The 27,696-nt window shown below is 55.1% G+C and overlaps 5 protein-coding genes and 1 long non-coding RNA gene across 11 annotated transcripts in view; 3 read left to right on the top strand and 3 right to left on the bottom strand.

Annotated features, from left to right (window-relative positions):
- PHB2 (prohibitin 2) overlaps window positions 1-27,696 on the bottom strand; it is a gene marked incomplete at its 3' end in the record, with an annotated part of 124,993 nt that overhangs the window by 18,957 nt on the left and 78,340 nt on the right. The gene's annotated exons all lie outside the window — the stretch shown is intronic.
- GNB3 (G protein subunit beta 3) lies at window positions 401-6,370 on the top strand. 3 transcript variants are annotated; one of them, XM_077871251.1, is made up of 11 exons: window positions 401-882; window positions 1,126-1,212; window positions 1,488-1,526; window positions 2,720-2,826; window positions 2,906-2,969; window positions 3,090-3,252; window positions 3,363-3,429; window positions 3,532-3,733; window positions 4,468-4,684; window positions 5,758-5,883; window positions 6,340-6,370. In XM_077871251.1, exons 2-10 carry the CDS (start codon window positions 1,156-1,158, stop codon window positions 5,862-5,864), a joined length of 1,023 nt encoding a protein of 340 aa, XP_077727377.1. In that variant the 5' UTR covers window positions 401-882; window positions 1,126-1,155; the 3' UTR covers window positions 5,865-5,883; window positions 6,340-6,370. The 3 variants fall into 3 exon arrangements, with proteins under 3 accessions (XP_077727377.1, XP_077727376.1, XP_077727378.1); XM_077871250.1 differs by having other exon boundaries at window positions 403-882; window positions 5,758-6,370; XM_077871252.1 differs by lacking the exon at window positions 401-882 and adding an exon at window positions 885-1,002 and having other exon boundaries at window positions 5,758-6,370.
- CDCA3 (cell division cycle associated 3) lies at window positions 7,338-10,237 on the bottom strand. Of its 3 annotated transcripts, none has more exons than XM_077871255.1 (6): window positions 9,384-9,522; window positions 8,992-9,286; window positions 8,613-8,742; window positions 8,039-8,332; window positions 7,811-7,914; window positions 7,338-7,683 (listed from the first exon to the last, which is right to left on the bottom strand). In XM_077871255.1, exons 2-6 carry the CDS (start codon window positions 9,109-9,111, stop codon window positions 7,525-7,527), a joined length of 807 nt encoding a protein of 268 aa, XP_077727381.1. In that variant the 5' UTR covers window positions 9,112-9,286; window positions 9,384-9,522; the 3' UTR covers window positions 7,338-7,524. The 3 variants fall into 3 exon arrangements, with proteins under 3 accessions (XP_077727381.1, XP_077727382.1, XP_077727379.1); XM_077871256.1 differs by having other exon boundaries at window positions 8,992-9,167; window positions 9,384-9,516; XM_077871253.1 differs by lacking the exon at window positions 8,992-9,286 and having other exon boundaries at window positions 9,384-10,237.
- USP5 (ubiquitin specific peptidase 5) lies at window positions 10,246-23,450 on the top strand. 2 transcript variants are annotated; one of them, XM_077871266.1, is made up of 20 exons: window positions 10,246-10,439; window positions 13,222-13,347; window positions 13,624-13,690; window positions 13,867-14,000; window positions 14,160-14,305; window positions 14,531-14,715; window positions 15,167-15,261; window positions 16,252-16,445; window positions 17,195-17,266; window positions 17,553-17,640; window positions 17,764-17,889; window positions 18,347-18,500; window positions 18,815-18,989; window positions 19,618-19,706; window positions 20,309-20,500; window positions 21,013-21,156; window positions 21,233-21,378; window positions 21,605-21,758; window positions 22,061-22,145; window positions 22,777-23,450. In XM_077871266.1, the coding sequence occupies exons 1-20, from the start codon at window positions 10,329-10,331 to the stop codon at window positions 22,868-22,870; spliced, it is 2,577 nt and encodes an 858-aa protein (XP_077727392.1). In that variant the 5' UTR covers window positions 10,246-10,328; the 3' UTR covers window positions 22,871-23,450. The 2 variants fall into 2 exon arrangements, with proteins under 2 accessions (XP_077727392.1, XP_077727393.1); XM_077871267.1 differs by having other exon boundaries at window positions 10,247-10,439; window positions 20,309-20,431.
- Window positions 19,912-24,236, bottom strand: LOC144297326 (uncharacterized). The gene is made up of 2 exons (XR_013364361.1): window positions 22,404-24,236; window positions 19,912-21,923 (listed from the first exon to the last, which is right to left on the bottom strand). It is a non-coding gene; the product is annotated as an uncharacterized LOC144297326 (long non-coding RNA).
- On the top strand, window positions 24,368-27,690 carry TPI1 (triosephosphate isomerase 1). Its single transcript, XM_077871262.1, has 7 exons — window positions 24,368-24,565; window positions 25,711-25,834; window positions 25,948-26,032; window positions 26,107-26,239; window positions 26,535-26,620; window positions 26,913-27,000; window positions 27,090-27,690. The coding sequence occupies exons 1-7, from the start codon at window positions 24,451-24,453 to the stop codon at window positions 27,206-27,208; spliced, it is 750 nt and encodes a 249-aa protein (XP_077727388.1). The 5' UTR covers window positions 24,368-24,450; the 3' UTR covers window positions 27,209-27,690.

Raw genomic sequence — 27,696 nt, 5'->3', positions numbered from 1 at the left:
GAAGCCAGGCTGAGGCTGCACCCCACTTCCCACGCTCTGTCCACTCAGAGCAGGAGCAGGCCTGTCCATCCCTCTCTCTGGATCCCCTGTACCTTTCCCCAACCCCAGGATCAGACCCAGAGGCAGCTGGTTGGGGTTTGCTGAGAATAAGGATTATCCAGATCAGTCCCTTCTAATCTCAGCTCCTGCCTGCACCCTGCCCATATTTGCCAGAACCCCTTTATCCCACAACCCTGAGCTTAGAGACAAAATCTTGGGGATTGATAATGGGCCACCTCTCTCCCTCATATTCTGGCTCCTGGACCAGTTGCTAGGCAGGTCCTGACTGCCACGATCATCAGCACTGGTGGGAGACAGGGCCTGGGGTGGGGTGGGGGGGTGGCACTGGAGCTGTGGTTGCTTCTGCTTCTCTGTACTCCTCCCAAACCCCAACCTTTAATCCTCACAGCTTTGCTCTAATCCCATGGGGCCTGATGCTCTTATCTCTGCCTACAGGGAGACTGCTCAGGGAAGCGCCCCTTCGACCCCTCTTCCCCCCAGGCCTTGTGGGGGACTGCTCCTATCACCCCACACTCTTGCTCCCACTTACTGCCCCCCTGGTCCCCCTGGGCTGGGCCCAAGGCTCTCTGGAAGCCACACACCTCCCTTCCTGCCCTCTCCCCACACTGTTGCCAGCTGATTTCATTTGCCTGACGTTGTCCTCATTGGCCCTACCTTCTCTGTCAGTGCTCCCCCCAACCCCCCCAGAGTTGGGGCCAGGCCAGGCCAGCTCCTCTGGCAGCAGAGCTGGGGCAGGTGACGGGTTGGCGTCGCAGCTGAGGGAGTGAAGAGGCGCCTGGGAACTGGAGCTGGAAACCTAGGAGAGGTGCAGTCAGAGTCCAAGTAAGAGGGAGCTGGCATGGCGCTGCTGGTCGGGCCCGGGGTCTGAGGGGAGGGCTCGGGCAAGGCCGGGCTTGGCTGCACACCAGACTCCAAACGTGGAGGGGCTAGTGGGGAGCTGGTGTAAGCCACCCAGCCATTTCTTTATTTCTCGGAGTGGGCTCCAGCCCTTGAGTCTGGTGTGGGTGTGAGATACGAAACTTGACCTGGTGGGGACCCCTTACACCTACCCCATGTCCCTGACAGGAGCCGGAGCTACACCTCAACCTATCAGCCATGGGGGAGATGGAGCAGCTACGGCAGGAAGCAGAGCAGCTCAAGAAGCAGATTGCAGTAACTCCAGAACCCTCCCACCAGGGGACCCCAGAAAACGTGGAACTGGGACACGAGGGAGTGTAGACTTGGGGGGGGGGTCGGGGGCTGGATTCATTCCTGAGTGACACCTTAGTGACCCCTGACCTGGCAGTGACAGAGAGTTTCTGAACTTGGATCTCATCTTGGAGATGCCCCCCAAACCCTAGAGCCCCAAGCCCACCTACCTCAGGGGCCCATGCATCCACTCTCCTTGCTTTGCCCTTCTGCCCCCCCTGATGTCTGCTTTCCCCCAGGATGCCAGGAAAGCCTGTGCTGACATTACTCTGGCAGAGGTGAGACCTCCTATCCCCCTAAGGTAGGGCCAGAGGGGAGCGGAGGGGAGGGGAGCCTGGTGCCCAAGCTCTAGTACAGCATGTTCTGGGAATGAGGAACGGCATTAATTAATTCATTCAACAAACATTTAGTGAGCTCTGCTCTGGGGCAGGCACCTTATTGGAAGCTAAGTATACAGATGCTGTCTCTGACCTCAACCATAAAACAAGAACGATTACACCCCCTCACAGGGTGGCAAGGATGAAGAGAGGGACAGCACTTTGTAAGCCATAAAGCCCTTCTGGAGCAGTTGCTAGTTTTCTAATAGCATACTTCATCAATTCTAAGGTCATGTCTTTTCACATTTTGACATCTCTGAGATCAAGATGCATCCAAAAATAGATGATGCCTTACGATTATAATTGGCAACATTTTTTTTTTCTTTCTCAGTGATATCTGAAAGCGTGGTGCTTCATAGAGTTGGTGGCATCTTATGTTGGATTTAAATATGTTAATAGTAGGAGTGAACATTGACTGAACACTTGCCGTGAACCAAATGTTGGGCTAAATTGCCTCAGGACATAATTTCATTTAATTTTCACAACAGCCACATAAGTTGATGCTATCAACCTCATTTTAGAGATGAGGAAACAGGCTCGGAGAGGGTAAGCAACTTGCTTAGGAGAACAAAGCAAGTGAATGACAAGTCAAGGCCATTGACGTGAGCCCCAGCCAAAATCTAGAGGCTGGATAGAGTTTAAGGGACATAGGACCACAAATTTCAGGAGGTGCAGTTCAGGGTCACGGGGCTCCCAAACAGTACTGCAATGTTGTGAGGGACCCTAGTGGCCTAGGATGCAAATGTGTGCATCTATCTCTTCCTAAGCCAATGTTTCGTGAATTCACACTGGCGGCTTGAAATTGGTCAAGGTGGGAATATTTCCGTGATGGAAATCACTCTCCCGCGCCCACCTCCTCCCCTACCCCACACCAGAGAGATGCTTGTTAAACACTTAGCAACATGCCACTGGCCATGCATAATCTCTCCCACATTGGTTTATGTCACTCCAGGGCAGGGGCTTAGTTCTCTAATGCTGGGGGTCTGATCCAGAGCCTGGCACAGAACAGAAACTTGTCCAAATCAGTGGCTGTGACACTGACATCTAGGCATGTACCCTACTCAGCCTGATTTCTAGTGCCTTCTTTTCTGCAGCTGGTGTCAGGCCTAGAGGTTGTAGGAAGAGTCCAGATGCGGACACGGCGGACGTTAAGGGGACACCTAGCCAAGATCTATGCCATGCACTGGGCCACCGATTCCAAGTGAGGCTTGAGGGGTACCTGGTGGGGGAGGCAGGAGGCAAGAAAGAGGCTTGAGTGATGTGGGGTGCCTTCTTCCCAGGCTGCTGGTAAGTGCCTCGCAAGATGGGAAGCTGATCGTGTGGGACACCTATACCACCAATAAGGTACCTGTCTCCCCACCCCTCCACCCGCCTGTCCTTCCTTGGGGGCATTGTGCTTCTCCTCCTCTGCCCTCCCCATCTGGGAACTCCGCTCAGGTTCAGCTTATGCCTACCCTCCTGCAGGTGCATGCTATCCCACTGCGCTCCTCTTGGGTCATGACCTGTGCCTATGCACCATCAGGGAACTTTGTGGCATGCGGGGGGCTGGACAACATGTGCTCCATCTACAGCCTCAAATCCCGTGAGGGTAATGTCAAGGTCAGCCGGGAGCTGTCTGCTCACACAGGTGAGTGATGGACCCTCTCTTCCTGTCCCTGTTTGGAGAGGCCCAGGGAAAGGTGCAGCACTCTGGTGTGGTGCGGCAGCCAGGGCACTGTCCTTATCCCAAACCCCCAGGATATCTCTCCTGCTGCCGCTTCCTGGATGACAACAACATTGTGACCAGTTCTGGAGACACCACTTGGTAAGGACTGAATACTGTGGGGGTCCCGTAGGGGCCAGGGCTTGAGGCGTGGCTCTGTCCTGGCCTTCCCATCACAGTGACAGCATTCTCTCCTCCTGGCAGTGCTCTGTGGGATATCGAGACCGGGCAGCAAAAGACGGTGTTTGTGGGACACACGGGGGATTGCATGAGTCTGGCTGTGTCTCCTGACTTCAAACTCTTCATTTCGGGGGCCTGTGACGCCAGCGCCAAGCTCTGGGATGTGCGGGAGGGGACCTGCCGGCAGACTTTCACTGGCCATGAGTCCGACATCAATGCTATCTGTGTGAGCCCCCCCACTGCGCCCCAACTCCCCGGATCTCCTCATCAGGCCCAACTCCCCGCCCCCATCCAGCTCCCTCCCCCTTTTCTTTTTAACTTTCCTGTTTGGGATAATTTCACCTTAGAGAAAAGTTGAGAAAGTAACCAAAAGAGCTCCCATCTACCCTTCATCCATATTCACTGCTAGCATTTTACCACACCTGCTGTATCCTTCTCTGTAGATGGAGGGAGGGATGGATGGAAAGAAGGACACATACACCTAGATGTGGATATAGATATCTTTTGTTATTATTATTTTTTCTTCCCTGGAGAGTAAGTTGCAGATGTTAGGCCCCTATGTCATCATGATGAGACTCAGGTCATGCATTTGCACTTGGCCCTGAGATATACACTCTGATCCAGCCTGGAGCCTAGAGTCTGGGAGAGCCTCTGCCCTTCTAGCCATGTGACCCTGGGCAAGCTGCCCACCCTCCCGGAGCCTCGTGCTCTCATGGGCAATGTGGAAATAATGCCTGCCTGCTGCGCTGTAGTGAGGGGCAAGTGAAGGGTGTAGGGGAGCCACTGGCATGCAGCTGGCGTGGCATAAATGTCAGCGGCGAAGAGTGCTAGGGAAGGGAAAGGCAGAGAGGCTGAGGGAAAGAGCTTGCTCTGGCGCCACCCAGGCAGGAGCCAGAGAGAGGAAGCGAGCAGAGCTATCCAGGGCGGAGTCCTGACTCCCTTTGCCACCTATACCCTCAGTTTTTCCCCAACGGAGAGGCCATCTGCACAGGCTCGGACGACGCCTCCTGCCGCCTGTTTGACCTGCGGGCTGACCAGGAGCTGACTGCCTACTCCGACGAGAGCATCATCTGTGGCATCACATCTGTGGCCTTCTCCCTCAGCGGCCGCCTGCTCTTTGCAGGCTACGACGACTTCAATTGCAACATCTGGGACTCCATGAAGGGCGAGCGTGTGGGTAAGGGCCAGCCCCCCTGCTGCCACCTCAGCTGCAAGCTCCCTTTCTGGGAGACTCTCTACCGTTTCCTAATTACTGGATGACTCTGAGCTCTACCCCTACAATCCAGTACCTCTTGGTCCCCAACCTAGGACCATCTTCTTTAGAGGGTCTTCTCTACCACCCAGGGCCCTAAAGCTCTAGCTGCTTCCTGCCAAAGGAGCTCCTGTGACACCAGAGACCTATAGACTAGAAATGTCCAGTCATGTCTGGATCTCCAGGGCCTCTATAGTTTCAGGGGCATCTCAGGCAACTGCAATAAGCAGAATCAAGATCTTGTCTGGAGCGATCTGGAGGCCCTGACCCTGACCTAGGAGCTTGCTTCTCTAGGACCACTCTGGTCTGAAGCTGAATCACATAGTGTGGCTTCTCTTGGGAGAGGCCAGGTGCTGAGCAAAAATAACACTGGCCTGAGAGTCAGGAGCCAAATCTGAATTCTGTTGCTTAGGAGCTGAGGGCCCTCAGGCAAGTCACTCCTCTCTGGGCCTCACAGTCTCTTCATTTGGAAACTCAGGCATGAGACTAAAGAGCTACTTCCCCACTTTCCAATGCTCACCAAGATGCCCCTTCTTTTCTTTTTTTTTTTTAACTTTTTAAAAGACTTTTTTATTATTTATTTGAGAGAAAGAAAGAGCATAAGCAGGGGGAGCGGCAGAGGGGGAGGGAGAAGCAGACTACCTGCTGAGTAGGGAGCCTGATGTGGGACTCGATTCCAGAACCCCGAGATCATGACCTGAGCCCAAGGCAGATAGATGCTTAACCAACTAAACCACCCAGGCACCTCACCCCTTGCTTTTCCCATAGCACAAGTCAATGCCAACTTTTCCTATCCCTCCGCACTACCCCCTCAACCCCCAACGCCTTCCTTACAGATTGGCCATAAGAGAAACCCTGCCCCTTAGGATAATCCTCTTTCAGTCCCTGCCAAGGCTGAGAGTCCAAGGCCATCTAATGGTAGATTCCTGCATCTGCACATGTGCTCTCTGCCAAAGCAGCACAGGGCAAACAGGCTGACTCCTCTCCCTCTTCCTCAGGCATCCTCTCTGGCCATGACAACAGGGTCAGCTGCCTAGGGGTCACAGCTGATGGGATGGCTGTGGCCACTGGCTCCTGGGACAGCTTCCTCAAAGTCTGGAACTAAGGAGGCTGGACGAGGGGAGGTAAAAGACCATGAAGACACTCAGCTACCCCCTCCCCTCCCCTGCCCAATTTTTCTTCTGAGGTTTCTTTATTGTTTTTTTCTATACCTCAGCTGCCATTCCCACCCAGCTTTGTCCTTTGAGGGCAGTGGGGAAAATGGGGAGTATGCCTTTGGGAGACAGCATCAGGGACACAGGGCAAAGAAATGCTCCATCTCCTCCCATGGCCTCCCCTCTCCATGGTCCTGCAGCTTCTCCCTTAATGAGCAAGGACAACTGATCCCTCCCCAGCCCTTGGCAGGCCTAGCAGGCTTCCAGTCTGAGGCCCCAGGCCCTAGAATTCCTCCCCGGAGCCACTAACTTTGTCCAGACCTGGGTGGCAGAGGTGTCAGCTTTGTGACTATGGCTCTGGCATCACTAGGATCCTAGCCCCCTTCCTCATGATTTTTCTTCTCTCCCTTTATTTCTCTCCTAAAGGACCTAAAGGACAATAAAGTGTAGCACCCTACTATGTCTGTGATGTTTGGCTTCTGCCCCACTTCGGTTCCAAGAAGACACAGGACCAACCTAAGTAATAAAGTATTACAGGCGCAGTTGATAAAGGCTGCGTACCAAACAGCCTGTGAGCAGAAAGTTTGGGTGGAGGCAGAAGCCCAAGCCTCATGGAGGCCTGAGATGGGTCAGGAGGAGGTGTTCACCAGGGGGCCAGGGGAGCGTATGCCCAACAGTTCACTACAACCTGCCCATGCTGTGTATGTGTGTGTACGTTTAAGAAGGTTATGTTGAGAAGGAATCAGATTACAGGAGACCTTAAATACCAGCGGAGACTTTATCCTAAGGGCAGCAAGGGAACTACTGAAGAGTTCTGAGCAGAGTAGTCACACGGTCAGTTGTGCTTCTCAGAACCTAGCTGCAGTGTAGGCTGATGAAACTGTGGAAAGGGAGGCTGGAGGGAAACAAGGTAGGAGGGCAAAAAATCAAGAGCAGTAGGACAGGGAGGCAAGGAAAGGGTTGGGAAAGAGATGAAAGACATAGAAACACCAGGATTTAGTGTCAAGTGCTAGGGTATGGGGTATTAGGAGGGAGGCATTCAAGATAATGGTCAAGGTTTACGTTTGAGCAACTGGGTGGATAAGGCCAGTATTCCCAGAGAATAGGGAATGAGGAATAACTTTGGGGGGTGGGGAGCACAAATTCAACCTTAGACAAACTGACTCTATTGTACCTATGGGGCAGTTGGATAAAGGTCAGGGCTAGTTGGAAAGACCTGGAAGTTACCAGAATATAAGTAGGGGATAGCTACAGCCCTAGAAGTGAACACCTAGGGATAGCAACAGGAAAAGGCCAAGGACGGAGCTCTGGGGCACACCAGGACTTAAGCGAAGTGTGTGAAAGCGGCTTGGACGTCAGGGAACCCAAGTTTCCCTGGCTGCTTTTCTATATACAGAAAGGTTTAGGTGTAACACTTAAAAACATCATTTAAAACTACTTTCTTTAATATACAAGAAACACGTGAGACACAAAGATAGCCCAAGAAAGTGCTCAGTCCCCAAGCTGTGAGTTCAGGGGGGGTCGTGCCTTTCCCATCTTCCAGGGAAAGACGGGGTTGAAGGGATGCTACGTCACTAGGCCCCTGGTGAGCCCAGCACTGGGGCCACGCACCTAGTTCTCCACCAAGTTTGGAAAGTGCTGATTCTCCTTGTCCTGGTCCTGGTCCTGCTCCCACACGCGGCCTCCAGTTTTCAGAAGTCGTCCAGATCCCAGAGAGGCCCCTTCCTTTAGTTCCCTAGGATTTTCACTCAGGGGAGAAGGCCACTTACCCTGCCAAAAGCAGTGTGTGAGTTGGAGCAGGGAGGGACGTTGTTCAGGAGATGGAAGATTGGGTAAAAGGCCTCCCTCCCTCTACCCTGGATTTCTTAGTAATAGTTTGTGCACTCTCTCCCTTTACCTGCCGTGGTGGTAGAGTTCCAGGGGAGTTGTCATCTTGTAGGATGGTGAGGGGAGATCTCCCTAGTGCCTTGCCATTTGTTTTCCGTCTATTGTGCTTAGAACCTAGGGTGGGTCAGGAGTTAAAGCCAAAAGCCAAAATTAGGGGCTTACAGTTTATTCCTCCTCTACTCGTGCATGGACATTATCCTGATTTCTCTTCCCTTTACCTTGCCCTTAGATCCTGTACCTGAAGATCGGGGAGTCTCAGGGTCTCTCAAGGGCTTGTCCGAGCCCTGGCTGGCCATGGGGGTTTCTGAGGGCTGTCCTGCTTCCTCCTTGGGAAAAACCTGCTTGGAGGGGAGCTCAGTCTGGCTCCAGGGTGGCATCTGGTCCTCAAGGGAAAACTGAGTGCCCAGAGGCAAGTCCAATTCAGAAGATGAAGTTGCCTCTAGGGGCAGAACAGGCTCTGGGGGAAGATTCGACTTGGGGGCTTCAGTCTCAAATACTTCACTCAGCTGTTTCACCAGTGGGCTTGGGGGCTCTAGAGGGGAGAAGTAAAGTGAAATAGTGACCCTATGATACAAATAACTCAAAAAGGAGGAAAAGATACAGGAACTATAGGATTCATGCTCTGGTGGGTGAGGGATTGGGACAAGAGAAATCAAGGTAAGAGGGAAAAATGTTGAGAGAGGAGCAAGATTGGTTCAAAGCAAGAGGAAGGAGGCTCCTTTAAGGAGGAGCTCTGAGAAGAGGGCTTCATTGGCCCAACCCAAGGATGCTAGGTGACAGCCCTACCACAATTCCTTGGACCCACCACTTACCTCCACTGCTGGTCTTCATAGGTGTCCGTGCAATACCAAGGGTAGGAGAGCGGGGATCTGAGTCTTGGGCCTGATTAGGATCCTCCTGCTGCTCGCCTGCTGGTAGGTTTACCTGTGGAGAGCTCTCCACCTGGCAGAACCAAAAGCTAAAACAAGTCTGGACCCTGATTCTTTCTCTTTCCCAGGACTCTAGGCCCAGGATGATATTCCAGAGAGGCACTGCCAAGGCCGTTAGGCATTCAGCCTACCCCATCCGGATTAAGAGAGTAGAAAATAAGGCCCCAGGTTAGGAGGAGGAGGGCGAAAGGGATTGCTCAGAATCAGGGTCAGCAGAGGCCCAAGAATCCCGACTCTGCCTTCCCGACCCGGCCCAGAGTACCTGGATGGGAGTGCGCAGGATGCCGGCGCTAGGTGAACGGGGGTCCGCCACTCGGGCCAGAAGCTTGTTGTGCGGCGGGGGCCGCGCCGGAGTGACTGGGGCGCTCTTGGCTGAACCCATCTCAACCAGGAGGAATAAGGTGGGGGAGGGCCCGGCCCGGGGCGAGGAGGGGATGCCTGTGACAAATGACTCAGATCTCAGCCATTTCCGCGACCACGTCCGACCTCTGACTCCAGACCACTCGGTCTTCCCGGTTCCCCGCCCAGGAGCCTCCGGGCCGCTGGGCCAGAGGCCTCTGTGGAGATAGATGATGGCTGGTGCAGATGCCAAGCCGGCTCTTTGCGGCCTGCCGGGCCCTCTTAAAGACTCCTCAATTTATTCAAATCACTCACCGGGCCCCGATTCCTCTTTTGCGAGCACAAGAACTGGAGCCTCAACTCCCGACGCCGAGTTTCAAACCTCCCGCCACGCCCCCTGCCTTGATTCCATTGGTGGAGCCGCCGCAGGCTCCTATAGGCCCGTGTGTGAGACCCGCCTCCAACGCAGCGAGTCATTGGGCCCGGACGACGTCTATCAGGAGGCCGTGGCGGGCCAATGAGCGGCGGCTCGGCTTGCCGGGGCGGACGCCTCCCGGAGCAGGGGACTTTTGTTCCGCAGCGGGTCGCGAGTTGTCCGTCCTGAGACTTTGAGGAGTGCCAGTCTTCGCTTCAGTTTCAAAACCAAATGATTTTATTTAAAAAAAAATTCTGAATTTTTAAGCTCTTTTGTACAGGTTCAGCTGGAGAGGTAGTTGAGGGTTTTTCTGAGGTGAGAGAGGCGGTAACCCTTATTGGTTGACAGCATTATCAATCACTCTTCACCAGCCCTCTCAGACTCCGCCTCATTGGGCAGCCCCTTTTCAAATATCAAGAAATACAACTGCCCTTCTATTTTCCGATTGGGCAGGGCCCAGGAAAGTTTCTGGGATTGATTGGTTTAAACAGCCGTCTGTTTCTGCTCTTTGATAGAAGACACGCGAAGGGGGCCGTCGGGGTCCCAGGGTCCGAGCATCCAAAACTCCGGGACCCACCTCGCTGTTCTACATGCGCTCTGCCCTGGGAGAGTGGGATTGGTTCTTTCGACCATCGGTTGCGTTAGAAGCGCTTTTCATTGGCGTTAGTCAGGAGTAGGGCAGAGGGCGGAGCACTAGTAGGCAGGCGGCGTCCAACTGCCATTCTCGCGCGTCTTCCCTTTAGCGCATGCGCCTAACGAGTAGTGCTCATTGGACGGCAAGCCTAGGGGGTGGGGGACTGGGAACGGTGGGAGCCGCTGTGTGTGGAGGAGCTGCTGCCGGTGTCATGGCGGAGCTGAGTGAGGAGGCGCTGCTGTCAGTATTACCGACGATCCGGGTTCCTAAAGCGGGAGACCGGGTCCACAAAGACGAGTGCGCCTTCTCCTTCGACACACCGGTAAGCCCATTCCCCACGCCCGCAGCGAGCACGACTTCTTCCATCGCCCTGGTCATTCTGCCGGGGCCTGCAAGGCTTGAGCTACCGCCTCCCTGCGATGCACCATGGGACTTGTAGTCTCCCACGCTCCTCCCTGCCGTTGCTTTTAGTTAGCTGGAGCTGTCGTGGGACTACCACCCCCGGAAGCCACCGCGCCCGCCTCACCCGTTCCCGGTCTCGTGGAGCACTGTGGGGATCGTAGTCGCTCTCTCCCCTCATTGCCGTTCCAAGGTAGAGGTGCATCCCGATCGTCGGACTACATCCCCCAAGTGGACCCCTGCGAAAGCCTGGGAGTTGGCCTTGCCTGCCGCGCACGGCTCCCCGGGTTTTGTAGTCTGATGTGGGAGGGATGGGGCGACCCCGCACTGTTCGGGGCCTGGGTGAGGGCTGGAGGGTGGGGACTGCAGTTGCTACGCGCCTAGTAGTCTGGAAGTGACCGTGAAGAAGGCCGGGTCTGAGACGGGCCTAGTTAGAGAGACTCCACCCATGGTTAATGTGGACAGGGGGCGGGGAGGTGGGTCATTGCTGGTAGGGAGGAGAGGAAAGAAGGGAGGAGAGCTCTAGTCGTTTCTCCTTTGAGGTGAATTGGGGCCCCACCCCCGTCTCTTTTCCCCCCGCCCGTCACAGAGAGCAGAGGGGGCCCTTTTCAAAGTATTCCCAGAGAGAAGGTGTTTTTCTGGAGGATACTAAGACCCCATTCCCAACCTGTTCCCACTCCTGACTAGTTAGACAAAGCCTCCACCCACACCATGCTTCACGTTTTGCAGGCTCCACCCGGAACCTCCCTTCCTGCAGTTCTGCCGTCCCCTGTCACCACCAAGCAGAGACTAGCCTTTGGCCTGGCCAGAGCCTGAACTGAGAGGGCAGCAGCCTGGTTGGGACCCGCCCCCCTCACCACCCCTCCCGACCCACGGCGGCTGGGCCCTGCCCAGGGTGTTCAGCCAGACCAGCTCATGGCTGGGAAAACTGCAAGTCAGAGTGGAAAGGCTTCATTAATGCATCGCCAGTGCTGAGGATAGCAACATGATCTAAGGCCCAGTTCGGTATCATCACTGTGATTTGTGGTTTGCGTGGTTTGCTAGGCTTTGATCTGAGCCTCAGACAATGTGCTGCTTCTCTGGAGTCTCTGGAGCTCTGGCAGAGCTAAAAGAGGACGGCTCAGAGCAGTGCTCGAGGGTTCCCAAGCCTTGGGAAAACCAGCATTTTTTATTTCCAACAGAGGAGTTCGATTACCGCCGAGCTCTGACATGCCACCCAGTTCATCAAGTGCAAGGCTTGGTGAAGGACTGTCTTTCTCAGGAGGGAAAGGTTTTTCTTAATTACCAACAGATGGTAGAAGTCAGTGGCTCCCTCTTCACACTCCTGCCTGTCTCTCCTTAGTAACTGCTTCAAATATCCAAGTGGTGTTTTTGTAAGCTTATTATACTTTCCTTCTCTCATCCCAAGTCAGGAGATCTCCAGTGTGGCTTAGTTGCTTTCCTAACTGACTTCCGGCATGTTTGATGATCTTCAAATTGGGTTCATGGTAGAAGAGAGCTTATTAGATCTCCCTGATGAAAAATGCTCCACTTGCTCATGAACATTGTAATCCATACTGTTCTAGAAAGTGGTACAGAGCAGTGTATGGGACCAGGAACTGCCTTAGACGATGCCCTATTTTTCGTATCACAGCAGAGAATTTTTCAAGGCCAGTGAGGCGTTTATTCAAGGAAGAAGATGCTTGTCGTTGCTTGAATCCGAGGGAAGACTCTTGTTTTCTCCAGTTACCTCCTCCACCTTATCCATCACTGTTCACAAAGGCACTAGCAGATTTGCTGCATTTTAGAGCAGCTCATCCTCCCTCCTTAGCTGTGATTTAGGTTGGGCCCTTGTCTTTCCCTGTCTTCTTCCTGGGTTTTATGTGTTTTAACTGTCTCAGAAGGTGTTGCTAGATTCTTCTACAGAGGGAATGGCTCTGAGGTTGGCAGTTGATGGACTTCAGTGGGGATTTAGTTATTGGTCAAAAGGAAGGCAGCAGGGTGGTGGTTGGAGAATGCTGGTCTTCATGTGCCTTGTCGAACTGGGCCCAAGTATAGCAGTGAGCCCCAGATAAGGCACTGTTACCCTGAAGCCAGGCTTTAGCAGGAAAGGAGAGTTCTCTCTCAGTGTGGACCAAGGTCTGACACCCTTGTAGGGTGTGGTAAAAAGAAAAGTCTGGGCTTGCTGGCAAGCTCAGGAGTTGGGTGTATTGTTCAGGTACTCGAATCTCTGCTCCTCCAGTTTGGAAAGTTTTCTGGTCCTGGAGATTAGGCAGGGTTTGTCATTGTGTCCCTGGTTTAGGTTCCGTGTCTGACATGCAGGTCTTTCCTCTCCCAGGAAAGGACCCCTTTTCCTTCTGAATGTAAGCACTAGCACTGGAGGTCCATGGTATTTGATTTCCATTTACCTCAAGGACGGAGGTAAAGGGAGTTCTCTACAATTGATTGGAAGGCTCCAAAGCCCAAAGAAGAGACCGGAAGGAAGAGGAATGTGATTGACAGGTGTTGCTCAGCTCCTGGGGTCCTTCTTGGTTGTTATCAAAGTCAGCGGAGAATGGGAAGAATCTTCACCCTGTACCAGGGCCTGAAAGGCTAAATGACTTGCTAGGAGCCACATGGTGCTCGAGAACCGAGCTTTGTTTTGGAAACAGGCAGTGTCTGGCCCTGGGTCTTGGTTTCCCCACCTAGCCAGGCTTCATCCTCTGTCCCCACCTCTTGCGCTGCAGGAGTCTGAGGGTGGCCTCTACATCTGCATGAATACATTCCTGGGCTTTGGGAAACAGTATGTGGAGAGACATTTCAACAAGACGGGCCAGCGAGTCTACCTGCACCTCCGGAGGACCCGGCGCCCGGTAGGGACAGGGTGGGGGCAATGCCTGGGGACATTTGGGCACGTGCTACTGGGCCTCCATTTGGAATCTGTCTCATCCATTCTGACCTCCCGTTGGCCTCAGTTTCCCACCTATTTCTGTTTGTATCATTAGAACTCAGCACATGTGTGTTTTTGTTTTGTCTTGTTTTTAAGCTCCGTTCCCTTCCAAGATTAATCGACTCTGCCCTGTCCATCCTCCCCACTTGTCCCTTCCCTGGTACCCATTGCTGATCCTGTCCTTCCTGCCTCATTGTAGAAAGAGGAGGACACCACTACAGGCACTGGAGACCCCCCGCGTAAGAAGCCCACCCGGCTGGCTATTGGTGAGCACCATTAGAGTCCTCCTCCTCTTGAGCTGGTCTCTTTTGCTCTCAGAGGTGCTGGCAACCCCCAAAAGAATGGGCCTGATCAGTGGAGGGGACAAAATGAGATGCTGTATTAGAGGAGGGACATTTACTTGTGGTGATTGTCCTACCCTCTCTCTTCCCTGTTTCACCAGGTATGGAAGGCGGGTTTGACCTCAGTGAGGAGAAGTTTGAATATGATGAGGATGTGAAGATTGTCATTTTGCCGGATTACCTGGAGATTGCCCGGGATGGGTTGGGGGGCCTGCCTGACCTCGTCAGAGATCGGGTGCGAATACCTTCCCACCCTCCCAGGAGCTCTAGGGCAGGCAGGGGCCCAAGCAGTGATGTCTTGGGCAAGCCACTGAGAAAGCTGGAGATGGAGGGGCTGGAGGGGCGTGGGAGGGTGGCGGGCCAGGGACCGTCTCTGATCCTCTGCTTCCCCCAGGTGACCAGTGCGGTGGAGGCCCTACTGTCGGCTGACTCGGCCTCCCGCAAGCAGGAGGTACAGGCGTGGGATGGGGAAGTACGGCAGGTGTCTAAGCATGCCTTCAACCTCAAGCAGCTGGACAACCCTGCTCGAATCCCTCCCTGGTGAGGCCTGGCCCCTCCACCTTGGAGCACAATCCCCAGAGCAGGGGCAGAGAGGCCCCCCTCCTGGGGGATCTGGTGGGAGAGAGAGCCAGAGGGAGACTGGGGGAGATGAGCTCAGCAAAGGGACCTCCAGAGGAGAGAAGGAAGGAGCTCTTTGACTGGCAGGGGGCCAATCCCAGATACCCTTGACCCCTATTTCAGCTAACTTTCTTCTCCCTGGCTTAGTGGCTGGAAGTGTTCCAAGTGTGACATGAGAGAGAACTTGTGGCTCAACCTGACAGATGGCTCCATTCTTTGTGGCCGACGCTACTTCGATGGCAGTGGTGGCAACAACCATGCCGTAGAGCACTACAGGGAGACAGGCTACCCATTAGCTGTCAAGCTGGGCACCATCACACCCGACGGAGCTGGTACTCCCTCCCTCCTCTGGCTCCCTCTGCGCTGAAGTGTGCTTAACTGTTACTCATTGTATATGACACGAGTAACACATCAGTACGTTCTCTTGATTAACAATGAACATATTGCAGATAACACTAAATCTTCAGTTAGGCCCCCCAAATCCCAGTCCCTTTCTTAGAGATCACCAGCATTATGTGTTTAGTGAGTATCCTTCCAATCCCATCTGACCCTAGCACCGACCCTAGCACCTTATCCTACATGGTAGAGTCCCAGGAAACTCCAGCCCTCATGCTCAGTCATCCCTTCCCTGACAGCCAGTCTCAGAAAGGCTTGTGAGGATTACCTTTCTGGGATCCTCCTTCTGTCCCATCAATGCTCCCTTGGGGCAGGGAATGGAATTGGTCGGTGGCCAGGCCAGTCCAGAGCCACCTCTTCTGACCCTGCTTCTGCCTCCCGCCCTAGATGTGTATTCATATGATGAGGATGACATGGTCCTGGACCCCAACCTGGCTGAGCACCTGTCCCACTTTGGCATCGACATGCTAAAGATGCAGAAGGTGAGGTCCCCCTTCAGCTTCCGATTCTCATCCCTGCCTGCCAGGGCCCTTCCTGGCCAGAGGCTGAAGTAGCCCATCCACAACAGCTGCCACAGTTATCCTAGTCCCCAGGGCATCTGTGCTTCCTTTAAAAAACTTTCTAGAATAATTTATTCATCCATTGAATGCTACTGGAGTACCTACTATGTGCCAGTCACTGTATGAATAAGAGAAATTTACATTCTAGATGGAAAGGCAGACATTCATTGTCTGCTCAGGCAAATGAGTGAATAACCACAAACCGGTGGGCGCTGTGAAAGAGATGTAGAGGGGCACCTGGGCGGCTTAGTCAATTAAAGGTCTGACTCTTGATCTCAGCTCAGGTCTTGATCTTAGGGTTGTGTGTTCCATCCCCATGTTGGGCTCCATGCTAGGTGTGGAGCCTACTCAAAAAAAAAGAAAAAGTGGGACACCTAGGCGGCTCAGCGTATGAGCATCTGCCTTTGGCTCAGGGCATGATCCTGAGGTTCTGGGATCGAGTCCCACATTGGGCTCCCCACAGGGAGCGTGCTTTTCCCTCTGCCTATGTCTCTGCTCTCTCTGTGTGTCTCATGAGTAAATAAATAAAATCTTTAAAAAAAGAGAGGGGTAGAGAGACAGAGAAGTAGTGTACAGCAGGAGGACTGGCTCATCGCGGGGATCAAGGAAGTGAAGCTTGAGGGGTAAGATGGGGTGACTTCAGAAGGAAAAAATACATCGAGTGGAAGGACTCACCTTCATTTCTTTCTTTCACCCAAGTGGAGGTCTGATGACTAACAGGTCTCAGGGACAGTCACTCATGGCCTTCCAGAGCTGGGACCAGGCTTAGCCAGTGTGTCTCCCACGTTAGAATCCATAATTGAACAGATTTGTAGCTTCAGCTGGGTGCCGTCCTGGGCCCTCTGAGGGATCAGTGTGAAAAAATATGGGGCTGAGCTTCTCACCCTGTCTGAAATGCACCTTCCCTTGCAGACGGATAAGACGATGACGGAGTTGGAGATAGATATGAACCAGCGCATTGGCGAATGGGAGCTGATCCAGGAGTCCGGTGTGCCTCTGAAGCCCCTATTTGGGCCTGGCTACACAGGCATCCGGAACCTGGGTAACAGCTGCTACCTCAACTCTGTGGTCCAGGTGCTCTTCAGCATCCCTGACTTCCAGAGGAAGTGAGTGGCACCCCCTCCCCATGCCTGGCCCTTAGGCCTTGTACCCCTGACCTTGCAGCTCTCCTAGATGCCAGCCTTTAGGCACACTCCTCCTTTGGCTACCGTCAGTACCTCCGTGTTGTAGCTCGGTCTTCATTCTTGTCACCCTGTGGCTGGTATGCTTCCATCAGTTAGAGCACCATGGTCACCTAGCCATGCAAGCCCCACCAAGAGCAGAACCCCGAATCCCAGCGTGCTCCCTGGCCTCCTGATTGACTCGGGGGAGGAGGTACTCTTTGCTTTTGACCAATGACAGCAGATGGGGACCAAACAAGGATATGTAGCACTTGGGGGGTGGGGGGAGAGCCTGGGACACTAGGAGAGACAAAAAGACACATTCTGAACAGAAGTAAGTCTGCCTTCTAACTGAGAAGGACTTAATACATGTGTGGAAACCTCATAGCATGTTGGCCCATTCCATCCTGTGGAATGCGAACCATACTTCCCCTTCTCCCAGGCTGCCTTCTCCCCTCCCTGGGCTCACTCCTGGGGAGGAGGCCAGGAAATAATGCAGCAGAATACATTGCATGTTGGCATAGTTGACAAGGGGAGGAAAGGCAGGCTGCTTAGAAGATGAGACTCTGTGCTTCAACCACGTAACTCCCCACTGAGGGGGGAGCCTGTTTCCTGAGCAAGTGGATTATACTCCCTTCCCTCTCCCTTGGAATCCAGGCCAGAGCACCTCTGATTATGCTTCTCTTGGCTCTTAGGTATGTGGATAAACTGGAGAAGATCTTCCAGAATGCCCCAACGGACCCTACCCAGGACTTCAGCACCCAGGTGTATGTAGCCAGGTCCTGTGTTCAAAGGCTCTTGAGAGCCTTGTGGCCCATGTGTCTTCTTTCCTCTCCCATGACCACCTGTGGTGGACGGCATTTTTTTATGTCTGCCTCTGGCCCTGCTGTCTGTCTTGAGTTGGGTTCCAGGGGGGAATCTAAGGTTTTTCACATCTCAGAGGGTTGCCTAAAGGCTGTAAGCAGGGGCTGAGTTGGAGGTGGAAGGCACAGAGATATGTCAGGCGATCATTAGTTGGTTGAAGCTAAATGGTTCTCTTCGATGTTAATGCAGGGCCAAACTGGGCCATGGCCTTCTCTCGGGAGAGTATTCCAAGCCGGCGCCAGAATCAGGCGATGGGGAGCAGGTGCCAGAACAAAAGGTGAGTCTGGGACTCTCCTTTCAGTCTGGAATTATGGGGAAACTGAGGTCTGGGAGATGTCTAAACATGGCCCCTTGGTGGCCCCTTGAGCCCCGGCTGAATCACTGTGCTTGCTCTGCCTAGGAAGTTCAAGATGGCATTGCCCCTCGGATGTTCAAGGCCCTCATTGGCAAGGGTCACCCTGAGTTCTCCACCAACCGGCAGCAGGATGCCCAAGAGTTCTTTCTTCACCTTATCAACATGGTGGAGGTAAGAGCCGGGAAGAGAGTAAGGGAGGGCACTCCACACTCCCTCCATCTGCCCGAAGTTCTCTCTCCCTTCTCTCTCCTGACCATTCTTTCCAGTTGGCCCCAACCAGCCCCACCCCTGGAGCCAAGGGGTCTGCACGCCCTGGGCCTTCCCTGTGAGAACAGTAAAGCTAAGCAATGATCCTTACACTTGATGGGCTTGCAGCTGAATGAAGGATGCACCCAAAGAAAATGATATGAGGATGCGTATCACCTATAGAGAAAAATACAGTCATGTTCCATTATAGTGTCCTAGTATATCACGGTGCCAGAACTGGGGAGGGGGCGTTAATTAGGGAAAGATCTAGTGGTAGACCCCCTCCCACTCTTCTCTCTCTCTGACCCCCTCAGCGACTCTTTCAGGCCCCCATCCCCTTCCCTGGCTGTGCAGACCTCCCCACCCTGCTTCTTTCCCATAGAGGAATTGCCGGAGCTCTGAAAATCCTAATGAGGTGTTCCGCTTCTTGGTGGAGGAAAAGATCAAGTGCCTGGCCACAGAGAAGGTGAAGTACACCCAGCGAGTGGACTACATCATGCAGTTGCCTGTGCCCATGGATGCGGCCCTCAACAAAGGCAAGTTGCTCTCAGCGAGGCCTGGGTGCCATGGGCCTCCAAGCTCTAGGAAGAGTGCCTGGGTGCCCTGTAGGAGCAGAACCCACTGTGTACCCTGCTCCCCCAGCCAGAGGCCTGAAGCTGGGCCATCTCGGGGAGGCAGGATGACCTTTACGCTGAGGACGAGAGACGAGGTCACATATGGGTGTGTGTCGCGCAGGTTTGAGGGAGGGTGGAGGAGTTAAAGCAGTCAGGGACATAGAGCCTGTCTGGTGAGGCTGAGGAGGGAAAGAGACGTAGCCCTTGAAGGATTCACCCACCACTTCTGTCACCAGAGGAGCTTCTAGAGTATGAGGAAAAGAAGCGGCAAGCTGAGGAGGAGAAGCTGCCACTGCCAGAACTGGTCCGGGCTCAGGTGCCCTTCAGCTCCTGCCTGGAGGCCTATGGGGCCCCGGAGCAGGTGGACGACTTCTGGAGCACAGCCCTGCAGGCCAAATCAGTAGCTGTCAAGTAAGTCCTGGTGGTCTGCACCAAAGGTTTCAGGCCTATGTCAGGACAGTCCCACAGATACTCTACCTCTTTCTTGTTCTCTCATCCCTTTGTGGTTGGATTCCCAGGGCTGCGTCAGCTGGGGTTGAAATCTGGCCCCCAGGGAAGCAAGAGGCCCCCTGCCCCGAGCAGGAGTAGATGTGGATGGTTGCCACATCACCTTGTCCTGCCCCACCCCCCGACTCCCTCTTTTATTGCGGTACAGGGTCACGGTAGTCAGCTTCCATCCACTCATCCCCTCAACGTTGGCAGAGCAAAGGCACAGAGTATCAGTTTTGAACAGAATATGGATTTCTAGCAAATGACCTTAGGTTTCGGCCTAATTCTGTTGTTGGCATAAGCTTAAGATCTGAAAGAATGCTTCAGTCTCAAGGGATTTCAGCCATCACCGCCCCCCCCTTGAACAGGCCTCTGGCTTCTGCTGCTCCTTGTCTGCAGATGCTCTGATGCCTGCCCAGGGCAACATAAGAATATGGACTATTTTCTGGGCTATCAGGACTTCCACCAGCAAGAGGCTGAACCCCAGAGTGGCGGTTCCAGGAGAGAACTTTGGGATTCTCTGGGTACCAGGACATTCTCTCTTCCCTAGGACGACACGATTTGCCTCTTTCCCTGACTACCTGGTCATCCAGATCAAGAAGTTCACCTTCGGCTTAGACTGGGTGCCCAAGAAACTGGGTATGGTGGCTGGGACAAGTGAGGGAGGTTATGTAGAAAATGCTAGAAAAAGAAGGGGCCTCACTGTGTGTAAACTAGCATTTCTTCCACCTTTCCCCGGAAGGAGGAAAACATTACCCTAAATGTTTCCAAATGAGTCAAGTTTGAAAAGCACTGGCTAAAAATATTGAAACACTTGATTTTACAGTGATGATTTACAACCAAAAACGATTTTCAGGGTTTTATTTTTATACTTGTTAAGAGGTTCTCATTTAGATAACCTTGAAACCGTTCTCATGAAGCTTACAGCCCCTGGCGACTTTTGAGAACTACTGATTGTACTTCACGTCATAGATAAGTCGAGACCCACAGAGGTACGAGATCATTCTGTGGGACAAGTCGGAGGCCCCCGTCCTTGTCCATAGAGCATGTGAGGTTGATTTAGGACTAGAGTCTCCTGATTCCCAGGCCCACTGCTGTATTACATGAGGACCCCTGCGATTGGTACTGGCTCAAAGCAGCGCCAAAGTGTGGGGCAGGGCTTTGAGAAACCCCAAGTACTTTCTTGGGGAGGGGCCCAGGGAGCTGCTGAGGTGACCCTTTTCCTGCCATTCTGATTACAGATGTGTCCATTGAGATGCCAGAGGAGCTAGACATCTCCCAGTTGAGGGGTACAGGGCTGCAGCCTGGGGAGGAGGAGCTGCCTGACATTGCCCCACCCCTGGTCACTCCGGATGAGCCCAAAGGTAGCCTTGGTTTCTATGGCAACGAAGACGAAGACTCCTTCTGCTCCCCTCACTTCTCCTCTCCGACATGTTAGTGACTCTTCTTCCTGCCTGTCTCTCTCCTTTGCTGATGGGGGTCTTCTCCGCTTGCCTCCCCTTGTCCTTGTCCTTCATGTTTCTCCTGTCTTCCCTTTGAAATTTCCCCTGCCCTCTTTTGATGGACATGAGGACCGGCTAGAGCACTCCCAGCCACATTCTCTGTGTGGTTGGCAGGTGCGCTGGCCAGTTGCCTCTTTACCCTTGTCACCTCACTGCTTGGGGATAGGGAGAGGCAGCATACTCCAGAAATGGGGCCCATTCTGGGAGAATGAGCATGGAAGGGGTCCCTGGGGAGATCTTCAGCATCAGTTCTGTGTCTTTAGTACTGCTGGCCCCACATTGTGTTGTGCTGTCATTTTAGTTCTGAAGTAAGGGGCCAGGCTGTGGGAGAAAAATGCATGGCATGGGTGGTTGGGAGAGGGCTGGGTAGAGCGGGGAGGCAGGAGGAGCTGATGGTGGCCTCAGGAGTTAGGTCACCGTGCCCTCACTTCTCCCCGCCGCAGCACCCATGTTGGATGAATCAGTCATCATCCAGCTGGTGGAGATGGGCTTCCCGATGGATGCCTGCCGTAAAGCTGTCTACTACACGGGCAACAGTGGGGCTGAGGCTGCCATGAACTGGGTCATGTCACACATGGACGATCCAGGTAGGCAGGGGTGGGTAGCAGGGTGGCACAGGGCCACCGTCCTCCCACACACGCGTCAACCCCTTCACCTCTGCAGATTTTGCAAACCCCCTCATCCTGCCTGGCTCCAGTGGGCCCGGCTCCACCAGTGCGGCAGCTGACCCCCCACCAGAAGACTGCGTGAGCACCATCGTTTCCATGGGCTTCTCCCGGGACCAGGCCTTGAAAGCACTTCGGGCCACGGTATGGGCTGCCCCCAGCTGAGGACCCGGGGCCTGTGGGGAAAAGAAGGGAGTGGGGATGAGGTTCTGTCCTTTGTGAGCAAGACGAAGGACAGCCGGTATGAGGTGGCCGTGGCCAAGGCCAAGGCTCCATGTTTCTGTGGCTGTCCTGAAGTAGCTGAGGCCTTCGCTAGTGGTTTTCTTGCCTGGAACGTGTTGGAAAGAGTAACACTTCCCTCCTCTCCAAGAACAATAGTTTAGAAAGGGCCGTGGATTGGATCTTCAGTCACATCGATGACCTGGATGCAGAAGCCGCCATGGACATCTCGGAGGGCCGCTCGGCTGCCGACTCCATCTCCGAGTCTGTGCCGGTGGGACCTAAAGTCCGGGATGGCCCTGGAAGTGAGTGTCCCTGGGAAACAGGACAGGCCAGTGCAATCTAGCCAGTCTGCCACCAGCTCATCATTGCAGGGCCACTCTGCTTCCCTCAGGTGGCAGCAGGGTCAGGAGCTTCTTTCCACTGACGTGGCTTCTGAAGGTGGGGTCCTAGGAGGCGAAGGTGGGGTCCTAGGAGGCCAAGACAGACTTATGACCGAGTCCCTGCCCCCCCCCCCCCCCGTCCCTGAGATTGGCATCCTGAGTTTGGGCTGTTAGATGCATCTTTTGGACTGGTGCTCAGGGGTCCTTCTCATTGTCTCCTCTAGAGTATCAGCTCTTTGCCTTCATCAGTCACATGGGCACCTCTACCATGTGTGGTCACTATGTCTGCCACATCAAGAAGGAAGGCAGGTGAGGGGCTGGCAGGGTACGTTCTGAACTGGGGAGTGTGGTGGGAATGAATGAACAGGTGGGGGCATCCTGGAAGTCCTTAGAGTATTTGTGGGAGAAGGGAAAGGCCTGCTGGTTAGGGGTGGGGGGATGGCACAGATACACCAGAAATTGATAGAATGCCTGATAGCAGGGCTCAGCAGACTACAGCTCAAGGCTACATCTGGCCGCCTGCTTTTATAAATAAAAGTTTTAATGAGCATAACCACACTTACTCACATATGTATCATCCGTAGCTGCTTTCCTACTGCAACAGGGAAGTTGAGTAATTGTGTCAGGGACCGGATGGCCGATGCAACCTAAACTACTTACTGTCTGGCCCTTTTCCAGAAAATGTTTGCGGACCTGGGCCTGACAGGAATGGGTGGGGGTGGCCGCAGAGATACTGAAGGATTTAGGGACTTGGGTGGAGAATGAGATTGGGTGCTCCCCTCATGCAGGTAGCAGCTCGACTGCAGGTGTTGGGGCCCAGGCTGAGGGTGTTGGGAATGTTTGCCCCAGAATCACCAGGATCAACTCTGGGGCTGTATCAGAGACTAAGTTGATGCAAAGTGGATGCCCAGTCTGTTCATCCTTCTCCCCACTCCCTCAGATGGGTGATCTACAATGACCAGAAAGTGTGTGCCTCTGAGAAGCCACCCAAGGACCTGGGCTACATCTACTTCTACCAGAGAGTGGCCAGCTAAAGGCCTGCCCTGAGCCCTTACCACGGAGGACAGGGGACAGACCATCTGGCATGAGGGACAGGGGCTGATGGGTGGACGATGGACATCAGCCCCCCCCCCACCTGCTCTGTACCCTGTTTCTTTTTGTCCTCAGCAGCAGGGAAGAAGCTAGAGGCCATAGGAGAATGGCCAAGCAAAGCGGGGGACACTTGAGAGACTTTGGGAATAGAGCAGGAGGGGGATGGGAGGGGCCGGCCACCTGTCTGTGAGGAGACTTCCTTGTCCCCCCCACCCCACTCCTTGAACCCACAGTGCTCTGCTTCTCTGTGTAACCCTGCCGGCCCCTGGTTTGGAGGGGGGCTCGTTTGTGTGTGTGCGTGCGCGTGGGTGCAGCTTCATGCAGCCTCTTCCACAGGAGGGGGCATCTGTGCCTCCCCTCCCTCTTAGTGTTTGCTCCCTGTGTGGCCAGGCAGGGAGGGCTGCGAAGGAAATGGGAGTCCCCCTTGCCCTCCGGCCTGTCTTTCCCCCACCCAGTCTCTTCCCTGCCCCTTCTCTGGAAAAATGCCAAAATACACGATGTGAATAAAAGTATAATGGCTAAGTCGTGTCCTTTTTGATACCTTGGGGGAGACTGACCTTGCCTGGGGCTGGAAAGATAGCCCGTTGGGCGCCTTGCCTCTTTGCCCCCCTCCTCTGGCTGTTCTCTACTTTTCAGTAGTTCTAGAGCTCTTGGGAAGCGGAGTGTGAGATGAGGTGGGGTGAACATGGGGGCAGTAGAGGAACGCTGAGGGGTAGGGGCTGTCCAATCAGAGCCAGTGGAGGGGGGTGACACCGAGCAAACGTGGGGGGTGAAGGCACTACCTGCCTTCCAGCGGCCACACTGGACAGGTCCCAAGTGGCTATTTCCCAGATGTCTCGGGTCCCCTAGGCCCTGCAGTCTCCAGTGGGGCGGGCCAGCTGGAGCAGAGGGGGGACCCCCGGAGTTGGGGACGGAGGGGGTCTGAACTGCCTCTCTCTCCGCTGCAGTTTCGAGGCAGTGTGGACCGTCCCTCCCGCTCTGAACCCTGCCACTGGCCCAGTAACTGGGACGACACTCCGCACCCCGCCCCACAGGTCAGAGGTGCCTGCTCAGCGATCAGGGATGCAGCTATTCCGGCGGGGGAAGGGAGGTCCTTTCCTCGGAGTTGGAGACCTGCCCCGCGGAGCGCCCTCAGCCCGCGCCAGCAGCGTACCCTCCGGCCAAGGCGCCCCTGGGGAAACCCTCCGGCCCTCGGGGGTGCTGGAATCGTGAGGTGGGGCGCCCCCGAGTGCCGGGTCCCGCCTCCTCCCCCAAGCCAGGCGGTGGCTCCGCGGCGCCCGAGCCCCCGGCCGCCCTGGAACGCCGCCACAATGGGGGGCGTCGCTTCCGAACCCCGCGGCGGCTGCGGCGGCGGCGGCGGCGGCGGCGGCGGCGGCGGGCGGGCCTCCCGGCGGGCGGGGGCGGCCGAGCCGTGGCCGGGGGCGGGGAGGAGGCGGAGTTCCGGCTCGCGGCGCTCTACATAAGCGGGCAGTGGCAGCGGCTGCGCGGTGCTCCTGACCTTCAGTGTGTCGCTCCCAGCGCCATGGCGCCCTCCAGGAAGTTCTTCGTCGGGGGGAACTGGAAGATGAACGGGCGCAAGAAGAACCTGGGGGAGCTCATCACCACCCTGAACGCGGCCAAGGTGCCGGCCGACACCGGTGAGCCTCGCGGGCCGCGGGGGGAGGCCGGGCGGGGCGGCGGCCGCTGTCCGCGTGCCCTGGGTGCGGGGCCGCGCCCGAGGGCCGTCGGGGTCGGGACTTCGGCGCCGCAGCGGAAAGCCGGGCCGCACCGAGCCGTGCCGTCCGACCGCGGGGCGGGAGAGCATTTCTCGGGTCGCCGTGGGGGAGACGGCCCGGGGTGCGGACTCGGGACGGGGGTCGGAGCCGAGCCCCTGCGGGCGACGGCGGGCTGCTGGCGGCCGCCCGGGGTGCGGGGGAGGAGGCCGAGCCTCGGTGCGGGGACCCAGCTGCCTGCCCCCTGGGCCGTGCGCCCCGTGCGCCGCCGCACGTAGCCCGCGCCTCCTCCCCGCGCCTCCTCCCGCGCCGCCTCCCGCGCCGCCTCCTCGCGCCTCCTCGCGGGGCGGGCCGAATCCCCGGCGGCCGGGCGGCGGCGGCCTGCGCTCCCCGCGCCATCCTTTCCCCTCGCCGGCGCGATGACGCCCGCCTTGCGACCAAGGGGCTGAGCAGGTGCCAGACGAGAGGCGCTTTGGGGGAATGAGGAGCGATCCCACAGCGTTGTGCAGGCTGGAAACGGGAAAGCGCAAGGCCTCCACGAGCCAGTCAACTTCGTGCCACCCGCGGGCCCAGAGTGCTGTCCTCAGCCCTCACCCTCCCACTCATCTAACTCACAGAAACCCGGGCTTGATCAAAAGAGGCCCTGGTTTATGCTCCCCAGACCCCAGTACAAACCCCAGGAGTGTCTGCTCCTTCTGCTTTTGCTAAAAATCCTTGCCTGGGGGTGGTAGGGATGGACAATTTTAGAAGGGAGGCATGGTTGGCTTCAAGAGAATGCTGAGTCTAGGAGGTGCCCAGGCCCAGAATAGCCCTGAGAAATCAGAACCACAGCTGTTAAAGAGCAGAGGGCAGGGCCAGGGCCATGGCCTCCCAGGGACACCTGGAAGGCTCAAGGAGTTGGGTACAGGCCCAGCCTGAGCTGCTAAGTGGACAGAGATGATCTTGCTGGAGTGAGAAGGGATAGGGAGAACTAAGAAATCAGGTGAAGGCAAGAGGACTCCAGAACACCGGATGGAGTCTGAAGAAGGGCTTCCTTGTGACCTCATCCTCTTGTGCCATCATTTCTCCAGAAGTGGTTTGTGCACCTCCCACTGCCTACATCGACTTCGCTCGGCAGAAGCTAGATGCCAAGATTGCTGTGGCTGCACAGAACTGCTACAAAGTGACTAACGGGGCCTTTACTGGGGAGATCAGGTGAGATGCAGGCAGGAGAGGGGCGGGTGGGGACCGTGCCCTCACTTTCCTTGTTGAGGGAGAGGCTACAGGGTGGGCTTTCTCCTGAAGCATGGTTTTATCTCTTCCAATAGCCCTGGCATGATCAAAGACTGCGGAGCCACATGGGTAGTCCTGGGGCACTCGGAAAGAAGGCATGTCTTTGGGGAGTCGGATGAGGTGAGTAACCAGAATGGGAGGTAAGAGACCCCTTATTCCAAGAGGGGTGTCTCACCAGATCTGCTACTCAACAGCTGATTGGACAGAAAGTGGCCCACGCCCTGGCAGAGGGACTCGGAGTAATTGCCTGCATTGGGGAGAAGCTAGATGAGAGGGAAGCTGGCATCACTGAGAAGGTTGTTTTCGAGCAAACCAAGGTCATCGCAGGTAACTCTGGAGAAGGGGACCTTTGAGCCTGGCTAGGGCTAGAGGCACAGAGGGTAGGGTGAGATGCTCTGCGGCCTGACTTGATTCCATGCTGACACTGGAAAGGAAGGGGGAGGGTGAGAACCTTTGCATCCTCCATATCGGGTCTGTTCCTGCCCAGATGGTTTAGATGCCACTTGGAGTTCCTCCAACAGCCACCAGGGGGCATTAGGCCACCATCTTTCTTCATTCCCTGGGCTACAGGCTGGCCAGCTCCTTCCCATTAACCCTTCCATCTGTGATCTCTGTCTCACAGATAACGTGAAGGACTGGAGCAAGGTTGTCCTGGCCTATGAGCCTGTATGGGCCATTGGGACTGGCAAGACTGCAACACCCCAACAGGTAACTGAGACCAAGAGCTCTGCTCCATCTTACCTGCCTCGGTAGGACTAGAGTGCAACAGAGATCATCTGAACCAACTGCTCATTTTAAAGACAGGAGTCCCCAGGCCCTGAGGAGAGTGACTTGTCCAAGGACATCCATTCCAGGGTCTAGATGGGATTGGAGCTGTGGTATTCTGGCTCAGATCTGTGGGTCCTTGCCCCACACTACCTTTCTTCATTGGGGCCCAGGGTCTTTTAGCCTTTGAGTGAAAAGCAGAAAAGGGCTTACTTGGTCTGGCTTCTTGTTCTAGGCCCAGGAAGTACATGAAAAGCTCCGGGGATGGCTCAAGTCCAACGTCTCTGATGCAGTGGCTCAGAGCACCCGTATCATTTACGGAGGTAAACAGGTTTGGCTCCCGCCTGAGATGGGGGTGAACTCAGCCTCCTGTCCTTTCCCTGACCATTCCCTCTGTCTTCTCCCTTCCCAGGTTCTGTGACTGGAGCAACCTGCAAAGAGCTGGCAAGCCAGCCTGATGTGGATGGCTTCCTCGTGGGTGGGGCTTCCCTCAAGCCTGAGTTTGTGGATATCATCAACGCCAAACAATAAGCCCATCCATCTCCCCTATTCCTGCTAAGCCAGGGACTAGGTAGCTCAGAAGCTCAGTAACTGTGCTCCTACCCCCACCCCCACCCTGCACATGCTTCTGATGGTGTCACCTGCCCCCTTTGTGGCCAAACTATACCTCTTCCTTACCGTTTACACCTTACCCTGTAATGGTTGGGACCAGGCCAATCCCTTCTCCACTTACTGTAATGGTTGGAACTAAACATGTCACCAAGGTGACTTCTCCTTGGCTGAGAGGTGGAAGGGGTGGGATTTGCCTATGGGCCCCCTCAGTCCCCAGTGAGGGCAGGAGAAAGAAGCCGTCCTCCTCTCCCATCTCGCTCCATGAGGCCAAGGGCTGAGAGAAAAGCCCTGTCCTCCCCTCAGAGGCCAGGGGTGCTGCTCTCTCCCATGGTGCCAACGCCTGTGTGTGTTGTGTATGTGAGCAATCCCACATGTGGGGGGAAATAAACACCTGGCACTGAGCCCTG

This window comes from Canis aureus, chromosome 25 (assembly GCF_053574225.1).
Source record: "Canis aureus isolate CA01 chromosome 25, VMU_Caureus_v.1.0, whole genome shotgun sequence".
NCBI lineage: Eukaryota > Metazoa > Chordata > Mammalia > Carnivora > Canidae > Canis > Canis aureus.
The sequence above is the reverse complement of the archived record's forward strand: the minus strand, read 5'-3'. Positions and strand labels throughout refer to the sequence as shown.